This window comes from Dermacentor variabilis, chromosome 6, assembly GCF_050947875.1.
Source record: "Dermacentor variabilis isolate Ectoservices chromosome 6, ASM5094787v1, whole genome shotgun sequence".
In the NCBI taxonomy this organism is placed as follows: Eukaryota; Metazoa; Arthropoda; class Arachnida; order Ixodida; family Ixodidae; genus Dermacentor; species Dermacentor variabilis.
The window spans coordinates 109,384,889-109,407,192 of record NC_134573.1 but is presented as its reverse complement, the minus strand read 5'-3'; the positions used below and the strand labels follow the sequence as shown (position 1 = coordinate 109,407,192).

The following is a 22,304-nucleotide window of genomic DNA, read 5'->3' as shown; positions in this document are numbered from 1 at the left end:
TGGTGTAAAAAGCACAGGTTTTATTGAGTTTATCACTCTAGTTATCATTTCTTGTTGCGTTGTTAGAGATAAAAATAGTGAAGGGATATATGATATAAGGATGACAACTGGATTGTGACTCCGGGAACTGACTGACGAAACGATTATTGACCAGGTTTGCTAAGGAGGTTCCAGACACGATACTTTAATTTTATGACATGACGTGATACCTATGACACCTTAGCAGAAGGGATGACTTACGACTGACCAAGGGCAATATTTGTTAGTACATTCTGGGTTAGGATGGCCCCATTTGTATTCTTTTTGAAAACAAGTCAGTGTAATAGCCCCCCCCCCCCCTTCTCTTTTCAGCATTACAACAAAATTCTCAGCATTCCAACGCTCACACAATGTGCTTACACTTTGCATTCTCGCCCTCTATTGTGAAAAGAATTTATGGCTTAACACGTAATTTCTCAACCGAACGCCATATAATGCTACGCATCATAATGCATTCTCGAGGCAAGATTGCGTCACAGAAGGAGGAACCGACATGCACACAGCAGAATCGATGGTTGGTGACAAGTGTGCCAAGGTGCCACTGCTGCTAGTTATGTTGGGAGTTATTGGGTATTGTGTTGCAGCGTGTAATCCTCATCGGTTGAGGTCGGGTTAGCATTTTTTCTCATTGTATGGTAAACGGGTACATAAATTTGAATGAAGAAAGAGAACTTGCCACTGAAGTGGACAATGACGCGGGGCTCTATGTACCACTGGTTCTCCAATGACGGCACCTTTCCCACCCTCATTTGGGAAAGTTGGGAAAGGTATATATATTTCTGCCATATATCCAAATAAGAGGCTGTACTGCAAAGCCGCCAAAGTTGCTCAGACAAGGCCTTATATTCCTGCGTGAATTGTTTCTCAGGAGTTCTGAGACTGGCACCACGCAAAAAAAAAAAAAAAAATTACCAGACAATACGTTAGCAGCATACGCCTTTTATGTTTATTCTTCCCAGACTATTGAAAAGTAAAGAAAAAAATATGTCAGCGCTTCCGATCGGAAAGTGATTAAATTTCACTGGCGCTGCTCTTTGCCAGCAGCGCCGTTGCGTCTGTACGATGCCATTATTAAGGTCCTACACTGCATGTTAAAGCCTTTGAGGGTGCCAAAAATGTTGGCGCAACCACGTATGTCGCATCCGTGTGTACATAGAACACCATCCGAGGAGTTCCAATGTAACACTAAACTTTGCCATCGCTGTAAGTGCTTCGCCATTGTGCTGAAACTGCCAATTTTTATTTCCGTACAATATGTCTTGTGAGCACTTATTACGTTCACTTAACGTCTCTGACACTTAACGCATAGAGGCGATTTGTTTACCTATGCATGACTTCATAAGTGCGTGCACAACATTTGATCAAATACTACTTTATTATTTTGCGTGTTCTGATTACAATCCCATGGTTATATTGCTGGTGCTGTAGGTATTCCGGTTGGTGCTGTCTTCGTTCTTTTTCTGTTATTAGGATGAATAACAATTGTGTCGTGTGTGCCACTGTTGTACGCCTTGTGGGTAGTGAGGGCGAGTCAAGCTTCCTTAAAGCCTCTTCCCTCACTCCCTACACGTTTAAAGATATCACTTCCTTTTTAATTGCTTTTTCACTAATTGCTATGGCATTCAATAAAAGAAAATCAATACGCATTAAAGTAAATATAGTGTGAGGAGTAGGCAACTGAACAGTTACTACTTCTTTCCTATCCATAATGTGCGAAACGTGCCAGCCTTAAGGCCCTCACAAAGACGGAGTATAATAGAGCACGTTAGACCACGTCCTTGTTACGTAGTAGAGTAAGCCTGTGCCTCTACCGAAGGAGATTCAAGATGTGGGCGGTTAACTAGCATCAAGATGAAGGTTTAGCTAAGAATGAACTCTAATATTCCTCTTCAAATACATGTAAAACGCGGATATACTTTCATGAGACAACCACTCAACTGGTTTGAACGAACTTTGTTGCATTTGACAGAAAAATTTAAATTCTATTGAAAGCAGGAAGCATATCTTTGTTTAAGCTTGAAATTGCTTTCGAAAATTGCCAAGGGATTGTTCAGCTTAAAAACAATAAAACCTTGAGGTTTACATTTCCGTAACCTTGCACGATAAACATCTGTCGCAGTTGTGTAAACAGCATCTGCTAGAGCGTATCAAGCGGAAAAAGTTGAAAATATGAATTTACTTCTTGCGTAAAATTCTTAAGATGCTTCCGAAGAGTTCGCAATATTCTACACACCAACTAGTGGTATATTTCCGAGGAGTGTAAATTACATAATTTTTCCATCTTGGGTGCATTTTTGTTCCCATGTATTTAGATAAGAATGCCCGAACTAAAGCTTCGAGTTAAACCTGTCTGTTAAGAACCTCCGAGATAAAGCTGTCCAATAAGGCAAAGATTCAATCTCAGTAGTAGTAAAGGACACGTTAGTTTCAGAAAGTGAACGACAAGATGTCCTAGCTCGGTGCCGCTCTTCATATTAAGCTTTGAGAAAAGACCGCAAATGTGAGCCTGAAAATTACATCAACCATTTCGTTCTTATATCAGCAGCGATATGTTGTTTCTTAATGGAAATTAACCTCTCACTGGTTTCTCACTTTTGCAGTTGACCGGCAAGTTCAAGTTTATTACTTGAAGTGGAAGTTCGGCACGCCGGAGAACAAACTTAAGGTTTTCTTGAGCAACAACTTTCAGCAGAAGAGGCGGATGGAGACAACCATCCGTGTCGACTACAGTTAACCAACATAGGGCATGCCATAGCAGCAAGAATAAGTTGAACACTTTTTGTTGAAGCAGTGTGCAGACGGATGCGTTTGTGTTACTCTTCAAGCCTTCGAAGTCGCAATACCTCTCATCGCATAATCGTTTCTCCAGATTTTTTTTGCACACGAAGCACAGCACGTTAAAGTATGAAGAAAGGCTAATGGCGTGTCGTGGCCAAAAGATGAAATCAAATGGCACAAATGTGAACAAAACGCTGATCACAAAAGACAGAATACCTCTTGTAGATGAAAACTAACAAACAGAAGTAAACAAGAAAAGCAGCAAAAAAGTGGACGTAACTGAGTTCCCTAATCGTAACAGAGGCATCGGCGTGCACACATTGGGCCTACTTATGGGCTACGCCTACTTATGAGAGTGTAGAAAGTGTCAACTCGCACAGAAAAGCGGTCAAGCAAGCAAAAATCCTTTATATGACTATAAAAAAACCTGTTTTGACCTACACAACACGCCAGGCAAGTCAAGCAGTGCATTAGTTTCTATTTACTAGCTAGGTTATGCCCGATATTTGTAAGTAGTCGTTGTACAGATGTAGGCTACAGTTCGTGGGAACAATGACCACCAAAATAAAGTGTACAGTAGAGGCCGCGTTGAGCAGCAAAGAACGAGCAGGAAAACAGTCGCTGGTGGCCTGTGCGTTATGTTATTGCAAAAGTCAGTGAAGAGAAAGACAACCAAACAAGCAAGAAACAAGTACGCGTGTTTCTACCCAAATCGTCGGTCTTGGAACTCACAAGTGTGGACTTCCAATTGTGCCCGTGCTAAGTAGTGTCATCAGTCCAACTTATCGGCGTGAATATATCATTTCAATGGCGGTCCATTCCTGACATGGGACCTCTTCGATAACCGAAGCAGATGGGACTCTATTAGGGTAACAAGAAAGACGGCGGTTATCTCAGGCCGACAGGGTCACTAGCGAAACACTGCCAAAAGGAGAAGTTGGAGCAAGAGAAGAGAGCAAGATGGCAGCGCACACCTTCGTCGCATTGGACTACCTAGTGCTCATTTCTTTACTCGTGCTGTCGAGTGGAATCGGCGTCTACTTCGCCTGGCACGACCGCCGAAAGAACTCAAACAGACAGTTTCTGGTAGCCAACAGGGAGATGAACTGGTTACCGGTGTCGCTGTCGATGATGGCGAGCTTCCTCTCAACAACCACAGTCCTCGGCGTGCCTTCAGAGGTGTTTGTGCGCGGTGTAACATTCTGGATGGCTGCGATATCTACCACTTTAGCGATTCTCATGGCCGCGTTCATTTTCATGCCCATGTACTACAAGATGAACATCACCAGCATTAACGAGGTACGGTCTCTCTTTTGCTTCGCCTTTAGGTGTCGCTTTGTGGTTGACTTACCAGTGTTTTGCAACGCTGTCGGCAGTGAGGAAACATGTGCATGGATGGAAACATGTGGAAACATGGATATGTTCGGACATTTCAAGCGTCTGAGAACAAAAGACAAGGGCATTTATTCCGGCCCTGACACGCTAGCAATTAATTTGTTTGTGACGCAGTTCTGCTGCAAATGAGAATTTGAGCTACGCGTATTACTGAGGGCTTTAGGAGGAAGCTTTTGCTAGGGTGCTAATATCTAAATAGATGTAAAAGCAGAATTAGTTTTTCTCGGCAACCCCGGCACTACATTTGACGAGGTTTGTTGCATTTAAAAGTAAAACTTTAAATCTAGTGGCTGTTTAATTCGAATTTTCGTTTTAGGTCATCGATGTTTTATAAAGACTAGGCGAAAATCACTAATTTTCCGAAAACGATACTATTCAGTTTACAACTCTGTAACTCCGCAATGAAAAATGATATCACAATTGTGTAAATTGCATCTAACAGTACATCTAAAGCGGACAAAATCGATGTGTTGCACATGAATCTGAAAACATTTAGTAATATGGAAATACGGCTTTTGCAGAACTTTTGTACACCACGTAACAAATTCACGTAAGATATAAATTGACATATCGTGTTTGTTCACTTTGTATGATCTAATGAATTTCGTTTGCAAACCCACGATATCTGTTCTTGATGCAGAGCTATTCATTTGTAAACTTCGTGCTTCTATATTTATCGAACTTTCGAATTTTTGAAAATTCTTGTAACAAAATTCAGGCTCTAAGTGGAAAGTACGCTTCCAACAGTTACTAGAATTTAACTTTCTCTCTCAAGTGCAACACATTTCAGTAAAACCGGTCCAAGGCTTATCTTAGAATAGCGTTTCTGCGTTTTACATGTCATTGAATAGGATGCGTCGGAGTTGGGCCCTAGCTAAAGCTTCCTCTTAAGGAACACTTCTATGAAAGTTGGACTAGCTGATACCACTTGTAACGAGCGATGCCCACATCATGTTTGATAAAATGAACTTAGAAGATAGGTGTGGCTTAGGTTTAAAAAAAGAAGAAAACTTATCGTCTACCGAAGAAGCTTTAAGCAACTTATAACCTCCAAGCTCTAAATTACAATCATTGCGAATATATTACATGACCAGAGTGTTACTTTTACTAATTCTACAGCGTTGATGCCATTGTACATAAAGATAAGCAGTTCCGATGCGGTATACGTTTCTGCAACGGTTCACACTCTATTTTGCGATAGATCATGGCACCTTCTTACGCAATGTTTTTCTCTGTAATGCGTAACAATTACATTATGGTACGATGATGCTTCGGTGCGTGTACAACATAAAATGATGGCTGGAAGAAAATGTTCTGTTATGCAGTGTACTGCTGATCATGGCCACGCTAATGACATGAACAAGGTTTAACTTCCTTCTCTTTACGGGCATAAAATTAGTGAAAAACTTCGAACACATTCTTACAGAGATAAAAGTATGGTGCAAAAGTTCAGAGTGACACAATGCTGAGTGTTATCTCTTCCAGTATCTTGAGAAGAGGTACACGTCACGGGTCATCCGAAAGATCGGGTCAACAATCTTCATTGTGCACACGGTGAGAGAGATTTGCTTCTTCGATGTCGCCACGAAAGATGTATGCGAATGATGTATGCAAAGAATGTTTGCAAATGATACATTTACAATTTAGACACCCTATTACAAGCGTGGCCCAATCTGCATGTGCAGTTTATAAATAGTGTGCCCGTGTTTGTGTTTATTTTGCGAAGTTAACCGTTGTCGCTGTCCCGCGCTCTTGGAGCACGACACACAAGCATTAATTTTACAGCGTACTGGGGGCCATTGCTTTGTAGGCTTCCGACATATTTATTGTTATACCTAATCACATCCATCAGCCTTCACCTTTTGAGACACTTACACGTCTTCATATTGATAAAATGTTCACGATCACTATTATTCTAAACGGGCTGTAAGCTCAGCATCTGACATTTATGAGAGGCACTTTGTGGCTTGAAAATATATTCTCCTAGTCGTGCGCTTACAAAAACGTCTCTACCATAGCAGCGCGGAGTTAACATCTCTGTAACCTGGGTCTGCTTTCAATACATTTTCTTGTTTCGTACTTAAGCGCGCAAGAAAAAAAGAAGAAGTTTGTTTTATGTTGCAGATGTTCTACCTGGGTGTTGCATTATACGGTCCTTCACTGGCTCTGGGATCTAGTAAGTTCGAGTGTGGTCTGTTTTTATCGAGTTTTTATAATTTTTACCATGGGCAGTGCCACTGAAATATGTATGTAGCACTTGGCATCAAACATCTAAGAATGGTGTTTTTCAAGTTTGCTTGCCCTTAGCAAACGAGAAGAAATACAAAGGTTATGGGATCGTTCCCCACCTGGGGAACGTTGTTTCTTCATCTACTTTTATTTCCATTAATTTAACGGTTCTTTATTTCATTTATTAAGCACAAGTAATTTTCCATATGTTGCCCTTGGCGTTTGTTGGCTTCTTATCATACGACTAATAAAAATCGGGCCCCTCTGTTAATCACCTTTCTTCTCGTTGATTACATAACGAGGGTCCCGAATCCGGCGACATTAATGCCTTCAGGTAGCTTGTGTGGGTTTATTGACTGGTTGTCTTCACGCAAAAACATCACGTTCTCGTGACGCCTGCGGGATAAAGGACGTTCCACGTGCGCCGCCAAGGTCTGTGAGTGGTGGCGCTGGCTAACACTCCCAGGGTTCTGCTAGGAAACATAAATACCCAAGAAAGAGGACGGGAAAAAAGCGCCGCGGTAGCTTAATTGGTAGAGCATCGCACGCGAAATGCGAAGGTTGTGGGATCGTTCCTCACCTGCGGAAGTTGTTTTTTTCATCCACTTTCATTTCCATTAATTTATCGTTTCTTTATTTCATTTATTAAGCCCAAGTAATTTCCCCTATGTTGTCCTTGGTGTCACTGTTTGGTGGCTTCTTATGACTTGCCCTTAGCAGTGCTTCATGATTATTAATCCAATATCCCTCGAATCTGCTCTCATCAACACTGATTACATCTTTCCTGGTCCCTTTCCTTTTTCCTTGTGCGTAGTAGGCAGGCTATAGAGCAAGCAAGCTCAGGACGACCTCTGTTCTCTTTCTGAAATAAAATCTATATCTGTTTTTCTTGCTTTGAAATCAGAGCAAATGCCTGTACATTACGTAAAAAATTAAGCGAGATTCGGAGAGGCACGCGTATGGGCGCAGCTGTCTGCATGTTGCATGCATTCTCATTTATTACCAATAAAAATAAGCACAACTGTCTTGTAGTGAAGTGTTTTAATGATAGTGAATTAAGGAGAAAACACGGTTCTACGCGCCACGCTAAGCGTGCATTTATTTTTGTCTTGATAACGTGATATGCCACTCTGACGGAAAAATTAGGCACCAATTTAATTCAGTGCAATTCGTGTTGGTGTCATTCGCAGTCTGTAATGCACAAATATTTCGTGACATTTGCTCCACTTCCTTTTCATCCTTCTTATCTCTGTGATCTCTCCCTCTCTTTTCCATCTTCCCCACTTTGTTCATCTGTATTAAGGTGTAAGCTGCGCGCTAGACAGTTACTGTGTGGTCAGTAGGCTTTGTTCTTCTCTGTCAACCAATACCAATGTTTATCTCTTGCTCTGTCTCTCTCTCTCACATTCGCAGTAGATTGCATTCGTCGAACTCACTTCGCTGCGTCGAAGTGTGTAGCTCCGATAGTAGCACTTCAAAAAAGTTCTGCAGCGTGTTGCACTCTTTCGACACGTGAAGGCGAAAGCCTGCTGCACACTTGTTAATGTATTAAGTTATACCATCAGAGGTGTTAGTCTTCTGGCAATGAGCCGCTGTGTGAAGTAAACGTGCGGCAAGCCGTTGTCTGCGGGCTTCAGCCTCCTCTGTACGTTGCAGTCTCGCATCGTCGTGTTGGCTGATGTCGCAGTTCGGCTTCTTCGGCTTGTTTTCCATGCTTCGAGCTGCGGCTTATAGCGGAGCCAGACTCGCGCCAACGACGTTTCTCTTCGACTTCACGTTGCATCAGGAGAAAGCAGCGCTCGCGGCCGAACGCCTTGCTTCCGCCGCTTCTCACGTCGCACCACGTTTCTCGTTTGGCGAGCGTGCTAGGCCGTAGCGTACTTCCGAGGGGGTATGCAATGCTTTATTGAGGGTTCGGATGCTTGTTTTGAGCTTGTTCTTTATTAAAACGTACACTGTTCTGTGTGGTGCGTGTGTGGGGTGAATTCAATTTATGTATTCACTCTTCACTTTGCTGAACGCTTGTAGCCTCTACTTTAAGGGGGTAAGAGCCATTGCACTTTTTGCTTCCTTACGGGGGTATGAGCCAGTAAGGGGCATGAGCCACTAACTAAGGGTATATGAGCCATTGAATCTTTACTTGCTTACGGGGGTACTAGCCATCGCTGCTGATGATATTTTTTTAGCACCCGGTTAGACGCCGCGTTATTTAGGTATAAGCCATTGCAACGAGCCACTTAAGGCTTTCGCCTTAATAAACTATAAAACACTCGTTGCAGAAACGGCACTCATTCTAAAACCTGTTGTTCGTAACTTCAAAAAGTTTTAAGTGTCTGCACTTATGCAAACCACCATTATTCCTCTGCCAGTGAGAACAGCCTCGTCCTTGGGCACTGACTTATCGGCATTTTAGGCACTATGAAACGCTCAGCGTGCGTGTAGGATGTCGCACGCTTGCCGTCTTGTCTTCGCTCGTGATGGTTGACCATGTTAATGGGATTTTGCAATTACTGCCTAAATTAGCATATCTGTATAATGTGCCGACTTGTTTACGTACCGACGCTGCTATCAACTTTAAGGGATCGCTTTTCTTTATCATTGAGCAGCGCGCCGCCAAAGCCACACTCGTTGCAGCGAAGTGCACTGGTCCAAAGTGTTCCTAAATTTGCCCGTCTGACTAGGGTATAAGCTCCATATTTCAGCGACGGCTGTCCGTTGCAGCGAAATGGCGATCCGCGCCGTTGAGCCATGTTCACGTTGAAGTTTCAGTGTAACTGCTGTGTGTGTTGGTATTTGTGCTCCTAAAAACCTGGGCATGGATGGTCGCCAACTGTTAAGAACAGGTAATGTGAGACAAAATGATAGTTGTTTTTTCTGGCTAGGATTAATACCAGAAATATACGTAAAGAATTTGTGCCAGCATTGCTAATAAAATTGATAATAGTTTGGTATGTTTTGCCAATATGTTGTCGTTGAGGTAGTAAAGCACGTCTAAGGTTCAAATGTGCCCACTGTGAAGACGCTCTAGGCCCGTACTTGCAAAAAAAATTACTATACAATGGTTTGTAAGTGAAAATTCTAGCCAGAGCTGACACCGCACTTATCATTAGCGACACCGGACGAAAAATTTAGGAATTAGGAGAGACCAAAGAGCTCATACGAACATCAAGCTTTGTGAATACAGGCCCTGCAAAGTACTATGACTTTTCGGAAGCCGCTACCTAAGTTCAACAGAAAAATGCACTGGTGTTCTACGTAGCTTTTTTATTGTTAGATTGTGCAAGCCTCTGCTAAAAAATTCTTACTACATTGCCAATGAATTTCGCCGCTGTTCTGAACAATGGGACCCAATTAGCGCAACAGCGATTGGTCTGGGCTGCAGGCAGTGTCTAAACTGTGATTCTTGCATTAAAGGCCCATGAAATTCCCTCGTGGGCTTTCAGCATCTCGCGGCAGTGCATGTCATGGACGGCGTTGTAAATTTCGTAAGGCTCAGCCGAGCTGTGGCGACCGTTGGTCTGTCTTGGATTACAAGTACTGTCGCTAACAAGATAATAGAAATATTCTTATTCGACAGATTGCAAGTTTACCTTGCTGGAATTGTGAATAAGCGGGTCATATTCAGAGCAACGATAGGGTAAGTCCGAAAACGTTCAACTGGTAAAGAATATGCGGCTTTCACACTCCGCCTGCAGTTTCGTACCATTACTGAATTTCGAAGATCCTTCACGTTTGAATGTAATTATAGCATCAGAGAGAAAACTTCAAGAAAATGATTCAAAAAGAAAAGCATAAGAACGCAAAGAATTGTTAGAAATCTTCGAATTGTGAGCGACGTGAGTGGTTCTGCGTTAAGGGTGAGGCAATGAGCAAAAATTGTATCAAGCAAGAATCCAGCGTTGGATTAGAGATGCAGTGGCGTTTTGAATGAATAGTACTGCATATTATATTCGTATAGGTGGTTCAATTTATATACTTTCACATTTTTTCAACAGGTTGGAAAGGTAAGGTGCGTGAAAGCCGTGAGTACGTGAAAGAAAGTTCAGTTTAAGTTTAACTGTAGCGACCGTAACGTGCATGATCATGATCTGATTAGCGTTGGTCTCCTGGAATGCAGAGCATAGTGTTACAAGAGCAAAGGCAATTTTTAGGCGAAGCTTTTTGTGTGAGCCCTCCTAAGCTTACTTGACCGTATCCGCTGGCTGGGCGCTGGTGTCTTGACAGAATATATTTGTGAATATATGTCTACAAAGGTTATATGAAGGTACTGACGAAGTAGCTCTTACAGATTCTGTATGCTGACCACGGATGCTTTTTTGTTTTCTTTGTTTTGCGCAACAATAAAATAAATTCCTACATAAAACCTCCACATATCATGTCGGCTCACAGGCATATCTAAAACACACAGATCTGTTAAATGGAATCGTGGAATCATGGAATAACGGTTCTAGGCCAATCTTCCGGAATTGGCCCGTCCCACTATGGAATGTTCCTACATAAAACGTGTAGATATAACATCTACTCACAGATATATCTAAAGTACGCCTATCTGGTAATAAAATGGCCAATTATATTTTGCGAATATTTTCCTTGACATTCGTGATTTAGCCATTCGGCATGTGCCGCTGGAAATGTGGCCGTTGCTTTCTAATACTCCAGAATGGGCATGTCTTACTGTGACACAGGAGTTACAGAATCCTTAGATGCAGTTTGATACGTGTCGTACTTTTCTGTGCGCGCACCTGTTATTACCAAACTGTGCGCATCGTCGCTGGTTGTAAAGAATTCAATTACCCGCTTTACTTAAGCTTTGCTTCTAACAGATTTCAACATTTGCATTCAATCTGCACGAGTTTTACTCTGTTAAACTATTCTTCAATTGCAGTGACCGGTCTCCCGGTGTGGTCTTCCATACTCTTGAATGGCGCCGTCTGCACGTTCTATACCTCCATAGTAAGCATTTGCTATTCATTAATAGGAGAGCTACGATGTTAATAAGTAAAAATTTTTTTCATGTACCCGCGTTTCTTCATTTCGAAGTAAATGTCTGGAGTATCGGGCAGGAGAGGCAAATGTTTATGAACACGCGTAATTAGGAATAACATTATTTTAGGCAGCACGTCAGTCTTGTCGGTTAACGCCAGCGTACAAGTGAAATATACAGAAAAGTGCATTAATTACCTGAGATTTGCCAATTGACGTTTGAATCAAAAACTTCGAGTACGTTGTAACTTGAAACTTTAAGCGCGTTTGTACCCAAAGCATTCACAATATAGAAGGCTGTGACTAGCGTCTGTCTTGCGAGCAGCGTTCGGCAAAATATATTGGTGTTTTGGTTAACATAGTATGCACTCTATGCCCCCCCCCCCCACCCATCTCTTAAGAAATACACGATGCATGTTCTGACAACATGCACATGATTCCATCTCAATTACGTCTAGATTGTCCACATATACCAGATTCTTTTATGAGCCTTCTGAGAAATTGCTACTACATCGATGAATAGGCGGCCGGTATGGAGGGCACTTTTTAGGAATACGCGCATATACGAGTATTATTGTCTATAGTGCATGCTTAACAATCAATTAACTATGCAATAAACTATACAAAAGAAGCCTATTGCCGTTATGCAGGTCCTTTTTGCTTGATATTTTATGTTTTATCCAAGATATTATGATTGCTGTCATGTCACCTGCGTAGTGAATTTGAGCAATATATATGTGACATATTTCTTGCCAGCACTGTTACAGCTCAAATAAACTTATTTACCAGTAAATTTGTATTGCTGCTATCAATTAGCGGCCACCATGGGACAAATCTGTGATTAGTAATTAACAACCCGAAACGCCAACTCCTGAACTGATGAACGTTCAATAGTGTATATTAGCGTTGTAACTGTGACATTCCCTACAGTCTTAGAGAAATGTACACCCTTTGGAGTGCATATCTGCCACACAAGAATAATCGTCATCTACCTTGCTTGCGTTTCCTTTGCTAAAAAACGCTGCGCTCGCTACTTTCCTGTCGAGAATGCTCTGTCATGCTGATGACGTGCATGCCGTTCGTGACTTCGAAGTACCGGGCTTGCAGCGTTAAAAGAAGGAAATGCGGGCAAGACGGATGACGATTATTGTTTTGTGGCAAGGTGCGACCCTAACGGTATCTTGTTTAAGAGTGTAGCACAGCATATCAGTGACATGCAGCGTGTTTTTTTTTACTAAAAATATACTTGAAAAACATCGCCTCAGACAAGATATCTGGCAAGGCGTAGATTATTTGCCCAAAAAGAGAAAAGTAAACCATTTATTAATAAACTACCTACATTTATTAACCTATTACAATGCGGTACATTTGTTTACAAGCGAGTGTTGAAAGAATCGTCATAGAAGTCTAGTTGCAAGTCTGTACACCTCAACATAGCCATACTGATGGAAATAACTGGCGTAAAGGTATTTCATCACTCTACCAGACGACGCACGCGCCATCGCGAAGCACGCATAACCATACAACCCTTCTGTGGCGTACACCGGTGGGGTAAAACGAAGCTGCCGTTCCGCTTCCGTCTTCGAACAGGCTAATGCCGAATGGCGCTTTTCGAAGCTACCGATTGAAAGCCCCGCCACTACAGCAGCAGGGGGAGACCGATAGTTTTTATCGTGTGGTATGGTCAAGGTCTGAACCTGGCAACGTTTAACGCTAGAAAGTTATCTAGTGAGGCGAGTCTAGCAGTGCTATTGGAGGAATTAGCGGGCATTAAATGGGATATAATAGGGCCAAGTGAGGTTAGGAGGACAAATGAAGCATATACAGTGCTAAAACGTGGGCACGTCCTGTGCTACCGTGGCTTAGCGGAGAGACGAGAACTAGGAGTCGGATTCCTGATTAATAGGGGTACAGCTGGTAACATGCAGGAATTCTATAGCATCAACGAGAAGGTGACATGTCTTGTTGTGAAAGTTAATCAGAGGTACAAATTAAAGGTCGTACAGGTCTACGCGTCTACCTCCAGTCATGATGACCACGAAGTCGAAAGCTTCTATGAAGACGTGTAATCGGCGATGGGTAAAGTCAAAACAAAATACGCTATACTGATGGGCGACCTCAATGTCAGGGTAGGCTTGAAGCAAGCTGGAGACAAGTCAGTGAGGGAATATGGCATACGTTCTAGGAATAGCAGGGGACAGTTATTAGTAGAGTTGGCCGAGCGGAATAATTTGCGGATAATGAATGCCTTGTTCCGCAAGCGGGATAACCGCAAGTGGACGTGAAGGAGCCCGAATGGCGAGTCTAGAAATGAAATAGACTTTATACTTTATGATAACCCTGGCATCATACAAGATGTGGAGATGCTCGGCAAGCTGCGCTGCAGTGACCACAGGATGGTAAGAACTCGAATTAGCCTTGACTTGAGGAGGGAACGGAAGAAACTGGTACATAAGAAGCCGGTCAACGAGTTAGCGGTAAGAGGGAAAATAGGGGACTTTCGGATGAAGCTACAGAATGGGCATCCTGATTTAACTCAGGAAGAGGACCTTAGTATTGAAGCAATGAACGACAATATTATGGGCAACATTAAGGAGTATGCATTAGAAGTCGGTAGTAACTTTGTTAGACAGGATACCGGTAAGCTGACGCAGGAGACGAAAGACCTGATTAAGAAACGCCAATGTATGAAAGCCTCTGATCCTACAGCTGGAATAGAACTGGCAGAACTTTCGAAGTTTATCAACAAGCGTAAGACAGCTGACATAAGGAAGTATAATATCGATAGAATTGAGCACGCTCTCAGGAACGGAGGAAGCCTAAAAGCAGTGAAGAATAAACTAGGAATAGGCAAGAATCAGATGTATGCGTTAAGAGACAAAGCCGGCCATTTCATTACTAATATGGATAAGATAGTTCAAGTGGATGAGGAGTTCTAAAGACATTTGTACAGTACCAGTGGCTCCGAGGATGATAATGAAAGAGGAAATAGTCTAGAGGAATTTGAAATCCCACAAGTAACGCTGGAAGAAGTAAAGAAAGCCTTGGCAGCTATGCAAAGCGGGAAGGCAGCTGGGGAGGATCAGGTAACAGCAGATTTGCTGAAGGATGGCCGGCAGATTGTTCTAGAAAAACTGGCCTCCCTGTATACGCAATGCCTCATGACCTCGAGCGTACCGGAATCTTGGAAGAATGCCAACATAATCTTGATCCATAAGAAATGGGACGCCAAAGACTTGAAAATTATAGACCTATCAGCTTAATGTCCGTTGCCTACAAACTATTTAATAAGGTAATCGCAAATAGAATCAGGAACACCTTAGACTTCTGTCAACCAAAGGAGCAGACAGGATTTTGTAAAAGCTACTCAACAATAGACCATATTCACACTATAAATCAGGTGATAGAGAAATAAGCGGAATATAACCAACTCTGATATATAGGTTTCATTGATTACGAGAAAGCGTTTGATTGAGTCGAAACCTCAGCAGTCATGGAGGTATTACGGAATCAGGGTGTAGACGAGCCGTATGTAAAAATACTTAGAGATATCTATAGTGGCTCCACAGCCACCGTAGTCCTCCATAAAGAAAGTAACAAAATCCTAATAAAGAAGGGCGTCAGGCAGAGAGATACGATCTCTCCAATGCTATTCACAGCGTGTTTACAGGAGGTATTCAGAGACCTGGATTGGGAAGAATTGGGTATAAGTGTTAATGGAGAATACCTTAGCAACTTGCGATTCGCTGATAACATTGCCTTGCTTGATAACTCAGGGGACCAATTGCAATGTATGCTCACCGACCTAAACAGGCAAAGCAGAAGGGTGGGTCTAAAAAGTAATCTGCAGACAACTAAAGTATTATTTAACAGTCTCGGAAGAGAACAGCAGTTTACGATAGGTAGCGAAGCACTGGAAGTGGTAAGGGAATACATCTGCTTAGGGCAGGTAGTGACCACGAATTCGGGTCATGAGACTGAAATAATCAGAAGAATAAGAATGGGCTGGGGTCCGTTTGGCAGACATTCTCAGATCATGAACAGCAGGTTGCCATTAGCCCTCAGGAGAAATGTGTATAACAGCTGTGTCTTACCAGTACTCACCTACGGGGCAGAAACCTGGAGGCTTTCGACAAGGGTTCTACTTAAATTGAGGACGATGGAAGGAGCTATGGAAAGAAGAATGGTGGGTGTAACGTTAAGGGATAAGAAGAGAGCAGATTGGGTGAGGGAACAAGCGCGAGTTAATGGCATCTTAGTTGAAATCAAGAAAAAGAAATGGGGGGGGCATGGGCAGGACATCTAATGAGGAGGGAAGATAACCGATGGTCATTAAGGGTTACTGACTGGATTCCAAGAGAAGGGAAGCGTAGCAGGGGCGGCATAAAGCTAGGGGGGCGGAATAGATTAAGAAGTTTGCAGTAACAACATGGCCACAATTAGCACATCACCGGGTTGTTGGAGAAGTATGGGAGAGGCCTTTGCCCTGCAGTGGGCCTATCCAAGCTGATGCTGCTGCTGCTGATGATGATGCTGATGATGATGGTGATGTTGGTCAATGTTAATTTTCCGCGGCCCCGTTATGTCAGAAAGAGGAGGAGGAGGGGTGGTAGCACCGCGATCCTCGTTGCGCGATCCGGCGTGCGTGATTAGGTTAACTTACCGAATGATTCGAGGGCAATTACAGTATACGAAATGACTTGTGCAAATGTGCAAACACGGAACTAAAGGTTTTTTTTTTCACTATGCTTTTCAACATATCGATATAAATAAGTAAGGGAAAACGAGATATGCGCCCAAGCGGCTGCCCCGAAAAGGCGGTGGTCGCGGGTTCGAGTCCCGTACCAGGACGAATTTATCTTCAAGTGTGAGGCTCTCCTATCGAGGAACCCGTATGGGTTTCCTTTGTAGCAACTGCTACGATTGGGTGGATGGCTCATATTCCCTTAATTAATTACTTGTCTCCACTTTGCGGGTTTCCGCAGAACTATTACGTCAATTTCAATGTAAAGCATGTGCCCTAAGTTTCTCATGCTGAAAGTGAATAAAGTTATTGACATATTTAGCAAATGTCATTTGATTTATGATATGTGGGATACAAAACAGTGATGTTTTGTATCCCACATATATTTCGTACCATCACGAGCGTCTGCTGCATCCCTTTGTGAGTGCTTCCCCTTTCCCTTCCCCCCCTGTGGGGTAGCAAACCGGATGCTCGTCTGGTCGAGCTCCCTGCCATTCCTCTGTTTGCTCTCTCTCTCTTTAGCTAATTTTCACGCTTACGCTTCTGTTCAGGGTGGTATCAAGGCCGTGGTGTGGACTGACGTCGTCCAAGCGTTTCTGATATACATTGCATACATCATGGTCATCGCATGTGTGAGTACAACATGGCATCAGATATATAATGCCCTGAATACTTGTGGAGGTTTGAGAAACAGCAAAAAGTTTTGACGCGTTTTGCGAAGCTATCAGAGCTTCGTATTGATTTTTTTGCATGATTTGCAGCGTGCCTTTTGAATTTCCGGCTGTGTTTTTTTTTATTACTACAGAAATATGCCAATTTCGCTCAGCTAAGGAAGCTGTAGTGAGCAAACTGGCTTTTGGCCTAACAAAGTAAATGTGGTCGAGATGTGTACGTTAATCATTTTTGACCGCGCGAATGGAGAAGTCTTAGAAGGGACTTGTCGTAAAGACAATGCAACCTCTAAGTTAGGGTTCTGCGCAATACTTTTGCAACAATAGTAGGGAGCTCGAAAGGCGGAATTAAACTGTGCATACGTTGACTACTTCTTGAAATAGGAGTGATAAGTTGAATAGCACACGAAGGCATTCTTGGTTGTGTTTTTTATCTCGTATTCGCACGGTGCACAGCGAGTTATCTGCACATGTACGTATTCGGACGCGCCGGGCCAACTACGAAATTGCACGCCGGCCGACCCCGCACCGACGATTTCCTCGCAGCCTTATTCCCACTGGCTACCTAAGAATATAACGACATTTTTGTCCTAGTCACCCTTATAACTGTTCATGTGTATTCGCTCTATCTGCTGTGATTATCTTCCACGAATACATGTGCAAGGTAGTTATGCTTACTTTTGTTATCACGTCAGTTACGTAATATTCGAAAAAGAGATGTTCGGGGTGATATGAAATTTAACTATAGTGAAGAGGCTAAATCTGAACCATAATTATAGGCATGAAAGAAGTCAGCAGTTTACGTTGATAGAGACTGAGCTTCGTGGCGCCTGAACGTTTATTCGTAACACTAGAGCAGAGGAACGCGCTGCACTTAGATGGCATTTAAACTCGCGTATAACATTTGGCTTGGTCGATGGTGTAACTGAAAGCGCCCTTTACAGTGTCACTTGCGTAATATCACACGTTCGCGCTTGTATTTTATCGTTGGAGTATGCGGGAGGCGAAAACCAAATTCACGTTCATTGCAAATTAAAAAGAAGCGTTATATAGCAAAGCGAAAATTGTTGTGTTGTTCTAACAGAAAAAGGTATTCTTGTAGAAATAACTACAATATTTAAACCTACGTAAAATTAATTGAGAAATTACGTAATTATCACTAAGTAATTATTCAAATTACGTAGCGCTTCTGTGGTACGATGCTATTTGCTTCAATATACAAAAAGACAACAGACGGTCGGCCCCAAATTCTGGCTCCCAGTCCCCGCGATGAATGATATAGCCTTTCAAAAATTCATGTCATCAGAACTTCGTTAAGGTGTGCTATGATATGCTTGTTTTATGTCTGCTAAGGAGTGCCTCAAAGGACTCTCCAGGAAAAAGAGAAGAGTGTGATTTAAACCTTGATTTCTTCTCTTTAACCTTGACATCAATTGACCATGGTAGTCTCTTAATGCGCCTTATTGTTACATCCAGCATATTATATCTAGTAGAAGGTTGCAGTGTGGGAACCACAAAGTGCACAGACGCAGCGCTGCGTCTGTGTACCTTCAGTCAAAAACAAACGAGGCACAGTTTGTGTGCCTCCTTTGTCTCCGTCGGTTTCGGCGTTGCAGCCATGTACCACGTTCGACCAAAAAGCTTAACTGGTTATTCTGCTTAACTTCATATTATTTCCAGCTGGGTGTTTTAAAATTTGGTGTGAAATGTTTCTTCGGCTATGCTTCAGGGCCTGCACCACCTGGGAGGCTTCGGCGTCATGTGGCAGAATGCGAGGAATGGAGGCCGCTTGACACTCAAGTAGGTTGATGTGGCTCCGATACTTTGATCAGTCAGCTTAAAATTTTTGTTGACACATGTCCACTTTCAGGCGATAATCATCTGTCGGGGTGAAAGCGCTGTTTGCATTTGAGATCGTTCGCGAAATGGGGAACTGGCTCTGCCATTGTTCAGCGGCAAGGAAGCTGCCTGAGGAACAAATTTCATTTACTTGTCAGAAGCAACGAACAATGCCCGAAAATGGCAATAAAATGTTGCTTTGGCCGCATATACATGGCCTTCCTTTCTATTTCATCATTCCTATTGCACTCGAAGCTGTGCAACCGTTCTGTGCTCCAGGATACCTTCTACGATGGACAAAACGTCCGCGAGGTATTCTGCCATCCATCGGAAGTGGTTGAAGTCAAGGCACATTCACACCGAAAGCGGAGCGCCTAAGCGGACAAGCGGATTTTCAAAGCGGCGAGGCGGCGAGCGCCCGCGCCTGTTCAGACCGGCCGCGTTGTCTGGCTATCCGCGCCGCCGTAAAGGCGGGGCATCTCGCAATTTCTTTAGCAATTTCAGGGACGTGCCGCCATCTCGCGGCACTTTGGGTTTGTGCGCGCACTTCCGATATCTTTTTCTTCGTGGGTCGGCGCGCTCCCGTCCGCTATCTACTTCTGCAAAATGATGAGCTCAGACGAAGAAGACGAGATCGTTGGCATTTTACTCGCCACTTGTCTAGTCGATTTTCAAGAGTTGTTACAGCGCAACACAAGACAAGGTCAAAAGAAGGTATAAAGCGATGACACGGCGCCGTGTCGTCGTTGTATACCTTCTTTTGTCCTTGTCTTGTGTTGCGCTGTAACAAACCTTACTATGAATCCCAACCAACTAGCCCAACTTGCCGCAACTTGCCGCCCAACTAGCCCAACGCTTTTGAATAACAGAAGCGAAAAGCCCAGAGAAAGCCATTCGTTTACATTCCTTCACCAGCGCTTCCGCAGTGTCGGGTTCTGATTGGCTGCGGCCAAAGCGGCCAACTTATCCGCGCGGAAAAAATCGGTCCGGGCGCGATCGGGCCAAGCGGCCGCGTATTTTCCGCAAAGCGGAAAATCCGTGGCCGCTTGGCCGGATCCGCTTGTCCGCTTGCTCGCTCCCCCTTCGGTGTGAACGTGCCTTCACTGTGGACCTAATTCAGAAAGCTGGTGATGGGGGATGTCCCGTTGAGGCACTAGACTACCACGGTCTTGCCAGCATCCAACATTAGAGACACTAACAGTTGCGATGCGACCGTTTAATTTGGTCTGTAGTGCTTGAGAATGTGGGGGAGGGAGGGTGCCTGAACACGGCTGCGTACCAGTCATGTTGGAAATTTTCCGCCGCACTAGACCTTGTTGTAAGCGCCGAAGAGCTGCAGCCGTTCTAGAAGGTCCCGCACACGTCAAAGCTACAGGCAGCGCTGCTTCTCACGCACTGGGCAAAGGCGCGTTCAAACTTGCAATTACGTCTGTAGCATCGCCATTTGACAGTCTGGCCATCAAGCAAGGACTTCTTTAGCATCATCAGGACGCTACAATCCTGAGGGACCTTCCGCCGCAACCGTTGCCGAACAAAGCGTCCTCGCACTCGTTTCACGCGCTTGTCCCCAAGCTAAGGATTATCAGTGGGCGGACCATCGAAAGGCTGCGCCGACAGGGCAGGGCGAGCAAATGCAAATGGTTTAGCTTCTCTTCAGATGGAACCCTCTCATACGTTCCTCTGAAACGCGCAGCAGAAAACGCCGATAGCTCCCGATGGCGTGCGCCTTCAGGTGTTTAATCCTCCAGACCTCGAGCCTCGATGATCTGCTACTTCCACCTGGACCACAGGCACTGCGCAGTAGTGCACTGCTTCTTTTCTTAGACTTTGAGGAGGGCACTGATCTCCCCACTCGAGTATCCACATGAGCATTAGATTCACGAGAAAGTGAGGTGACGGACGAACATCGACTCCCTGATTTCCCCCCGCCGCATATCTGGCAATATGTTGCGTTCCACGATTTCCTCTTTTTATTCCAGGCGAATTGCCCCGTCATCGTCACCATGATGTTCCGCATAAAAGTACAAGTGCGGTATTGTCGTGAGCACGCGTCTTATGCTCTAGGTGCAGTGGAAAGCACGCGAGGCTCAGTTAAGAATGGTGGCTTGGTGCGGTGGCGTCTTCTGGTGCGTGCAAGGGGAGAAGGGGGTATTGTGCGCGCCGACTTTTCGTGCGCACATGGAAGGAGTAGCGGAGAAATGTGTGCGTGCTAGGCGGAGGAGGATGGGTCAGGGTAGCGCGCGTCTGTGCTTTTAACCCGGCCGCGGCTATGCATGGCGTGGCCGAGCGCAGTTACGCGTGTCCTATCTTGGAGGGGTAATCTGCGGGGGGTTTGAAGGCTAGCCGAACTGTGATAGCTTAAGGCTTTGTGTACGCTGTGTTCTCATGCGCTTAGTTCGTGTTGAAGTGAGACGCATCAAGAAGGAGGATTCTCTCACCGCTGCGGCCACTGTTCATCACACTAGCGTTATGAGTGTCCGCGTTCATCGAGTGAGATGTGTTTATGTCTGCTTGTGCGTGCGTGACACTGTGCTTGTTAAATTAGCTAGTAAGCGAATGTTTACAGGAGCTTGTGCAGGTGATAAAACTGCTAACCTTACTGCGCATAGCTGTCTAATTATTCGCTATCGCAATGAATGCTTCGCATCGCGCGAAACTGAGACTTTTTTCTTACCTCCGCTTCGTTTGTCTTCCATTCGCACCCGCCATGTCTGCATGACATGCCACAGACGGAGGAATCACGGACTTTTCCAATTAAAGTTTACGTGTCTTCTGAGCCTCTTCGTGTTCAACTTCGACTGCTGACTCCACACGCACACCATCTTCTGTCTTCAAGCAAATCGCCCAGACTGCGCCTATTCAAGATATATCACTACTCACAGGCATACCGTTCTTTCAGGCTTTTCATGTAGCCTTATTACAGAAGTGCTACCGGGGCGACTGTATAAATAGAATAGTGCTCCTTGAAAGGCCTTCCATTTGCCAAGAAATCATGTATGGCATGTGGTGGCCTCAAATAACTCACCTTGACACATTTGGCTGCGCGCTCTATACGGTGGCTTTTTGCACAAATACGCAGACAGATCCACAATTTCATGCGCCTCGACTGCAGCCCTTGTGACTCCTCAACTGGGCGCCTCCCGCCGATATAATTTGAACCACAACTCGTCTTCAACGGCTTCAACAACCATACGTGAAGCTTGTTGTTTTGTCTCCTGCCTTGCTCCGCGTGAATGGGCTGTACTACCTGATGTTAAATGAGCACCGCAAGCTACTGATTGCTTGTCGAGGAGAGGCCTGTATTATATGTCAACCTTAGACGTCATAGAGGTGTTTGATCTTGCGCTGAGAAACGGAAACTTTGCTGGCTTAAACCAGGTACCAGAACAGTGAGAATTGACGGGCCACTATCTGGCTGACGAGGAAGCAAAAGCCACTGTTTCTAAAGACGTTGACTTAAATATACCGTATCGCTAAGCAATGTAACCTTTTTGTTGACTTCACACTTGCGAAATTGCACAGCAGCTTACTGTGCTCAACCAAATCACCACCAGATGCGCCTTCGGGAAATACACCCTCGCAGAACTTTTCGCCTGAAGTGAAGTGAAGTCAAGCATATTTCACCA

The 22,304-nt window shown here is 44.1% G+C and overlaps 1 protein-coding gene across 1 annotated transcript in view; it reads left to right on the top strand.

The window, feature by feature from the left end:
- The first annotated feature begins 3,149 nt into the window (after positions 1-3,149).
- Positions 3,150-22,304, top strand: part of LOC142585005 (sodium-coupled monocarboxylate transporter 1-like) — a 34,301-nt gene continuing 15,146 nt past the window's right edge. Inside the window, exons 1-6 of the mRNA XM_075695426.1 lie at positions 3,150-4,116; positions 5,698-5,766; positions 6,337-6,388; positions 11,327-11,394; positions 16,720-16,800; positions 18,569-18,639. Coding sequence (XP_075551541.1) covers positions 3,778-4,116; positions 5,698-5,766; positions 6,337-6,388; positions 11,327-11,394; positions 16,720-16,800; positions 18,569-18,639 — 680 coding nt within the window. The 5' untranslated portion in view covers positions 3,150-3,777. The remainder of the gene's footprint in view (positions 4,117-5,697; positions 5,767-6,336; positions 6,389-11,326; positions 11,395-16,719; positions 16,801-18,568; positions 18,640-22,304) is intronic.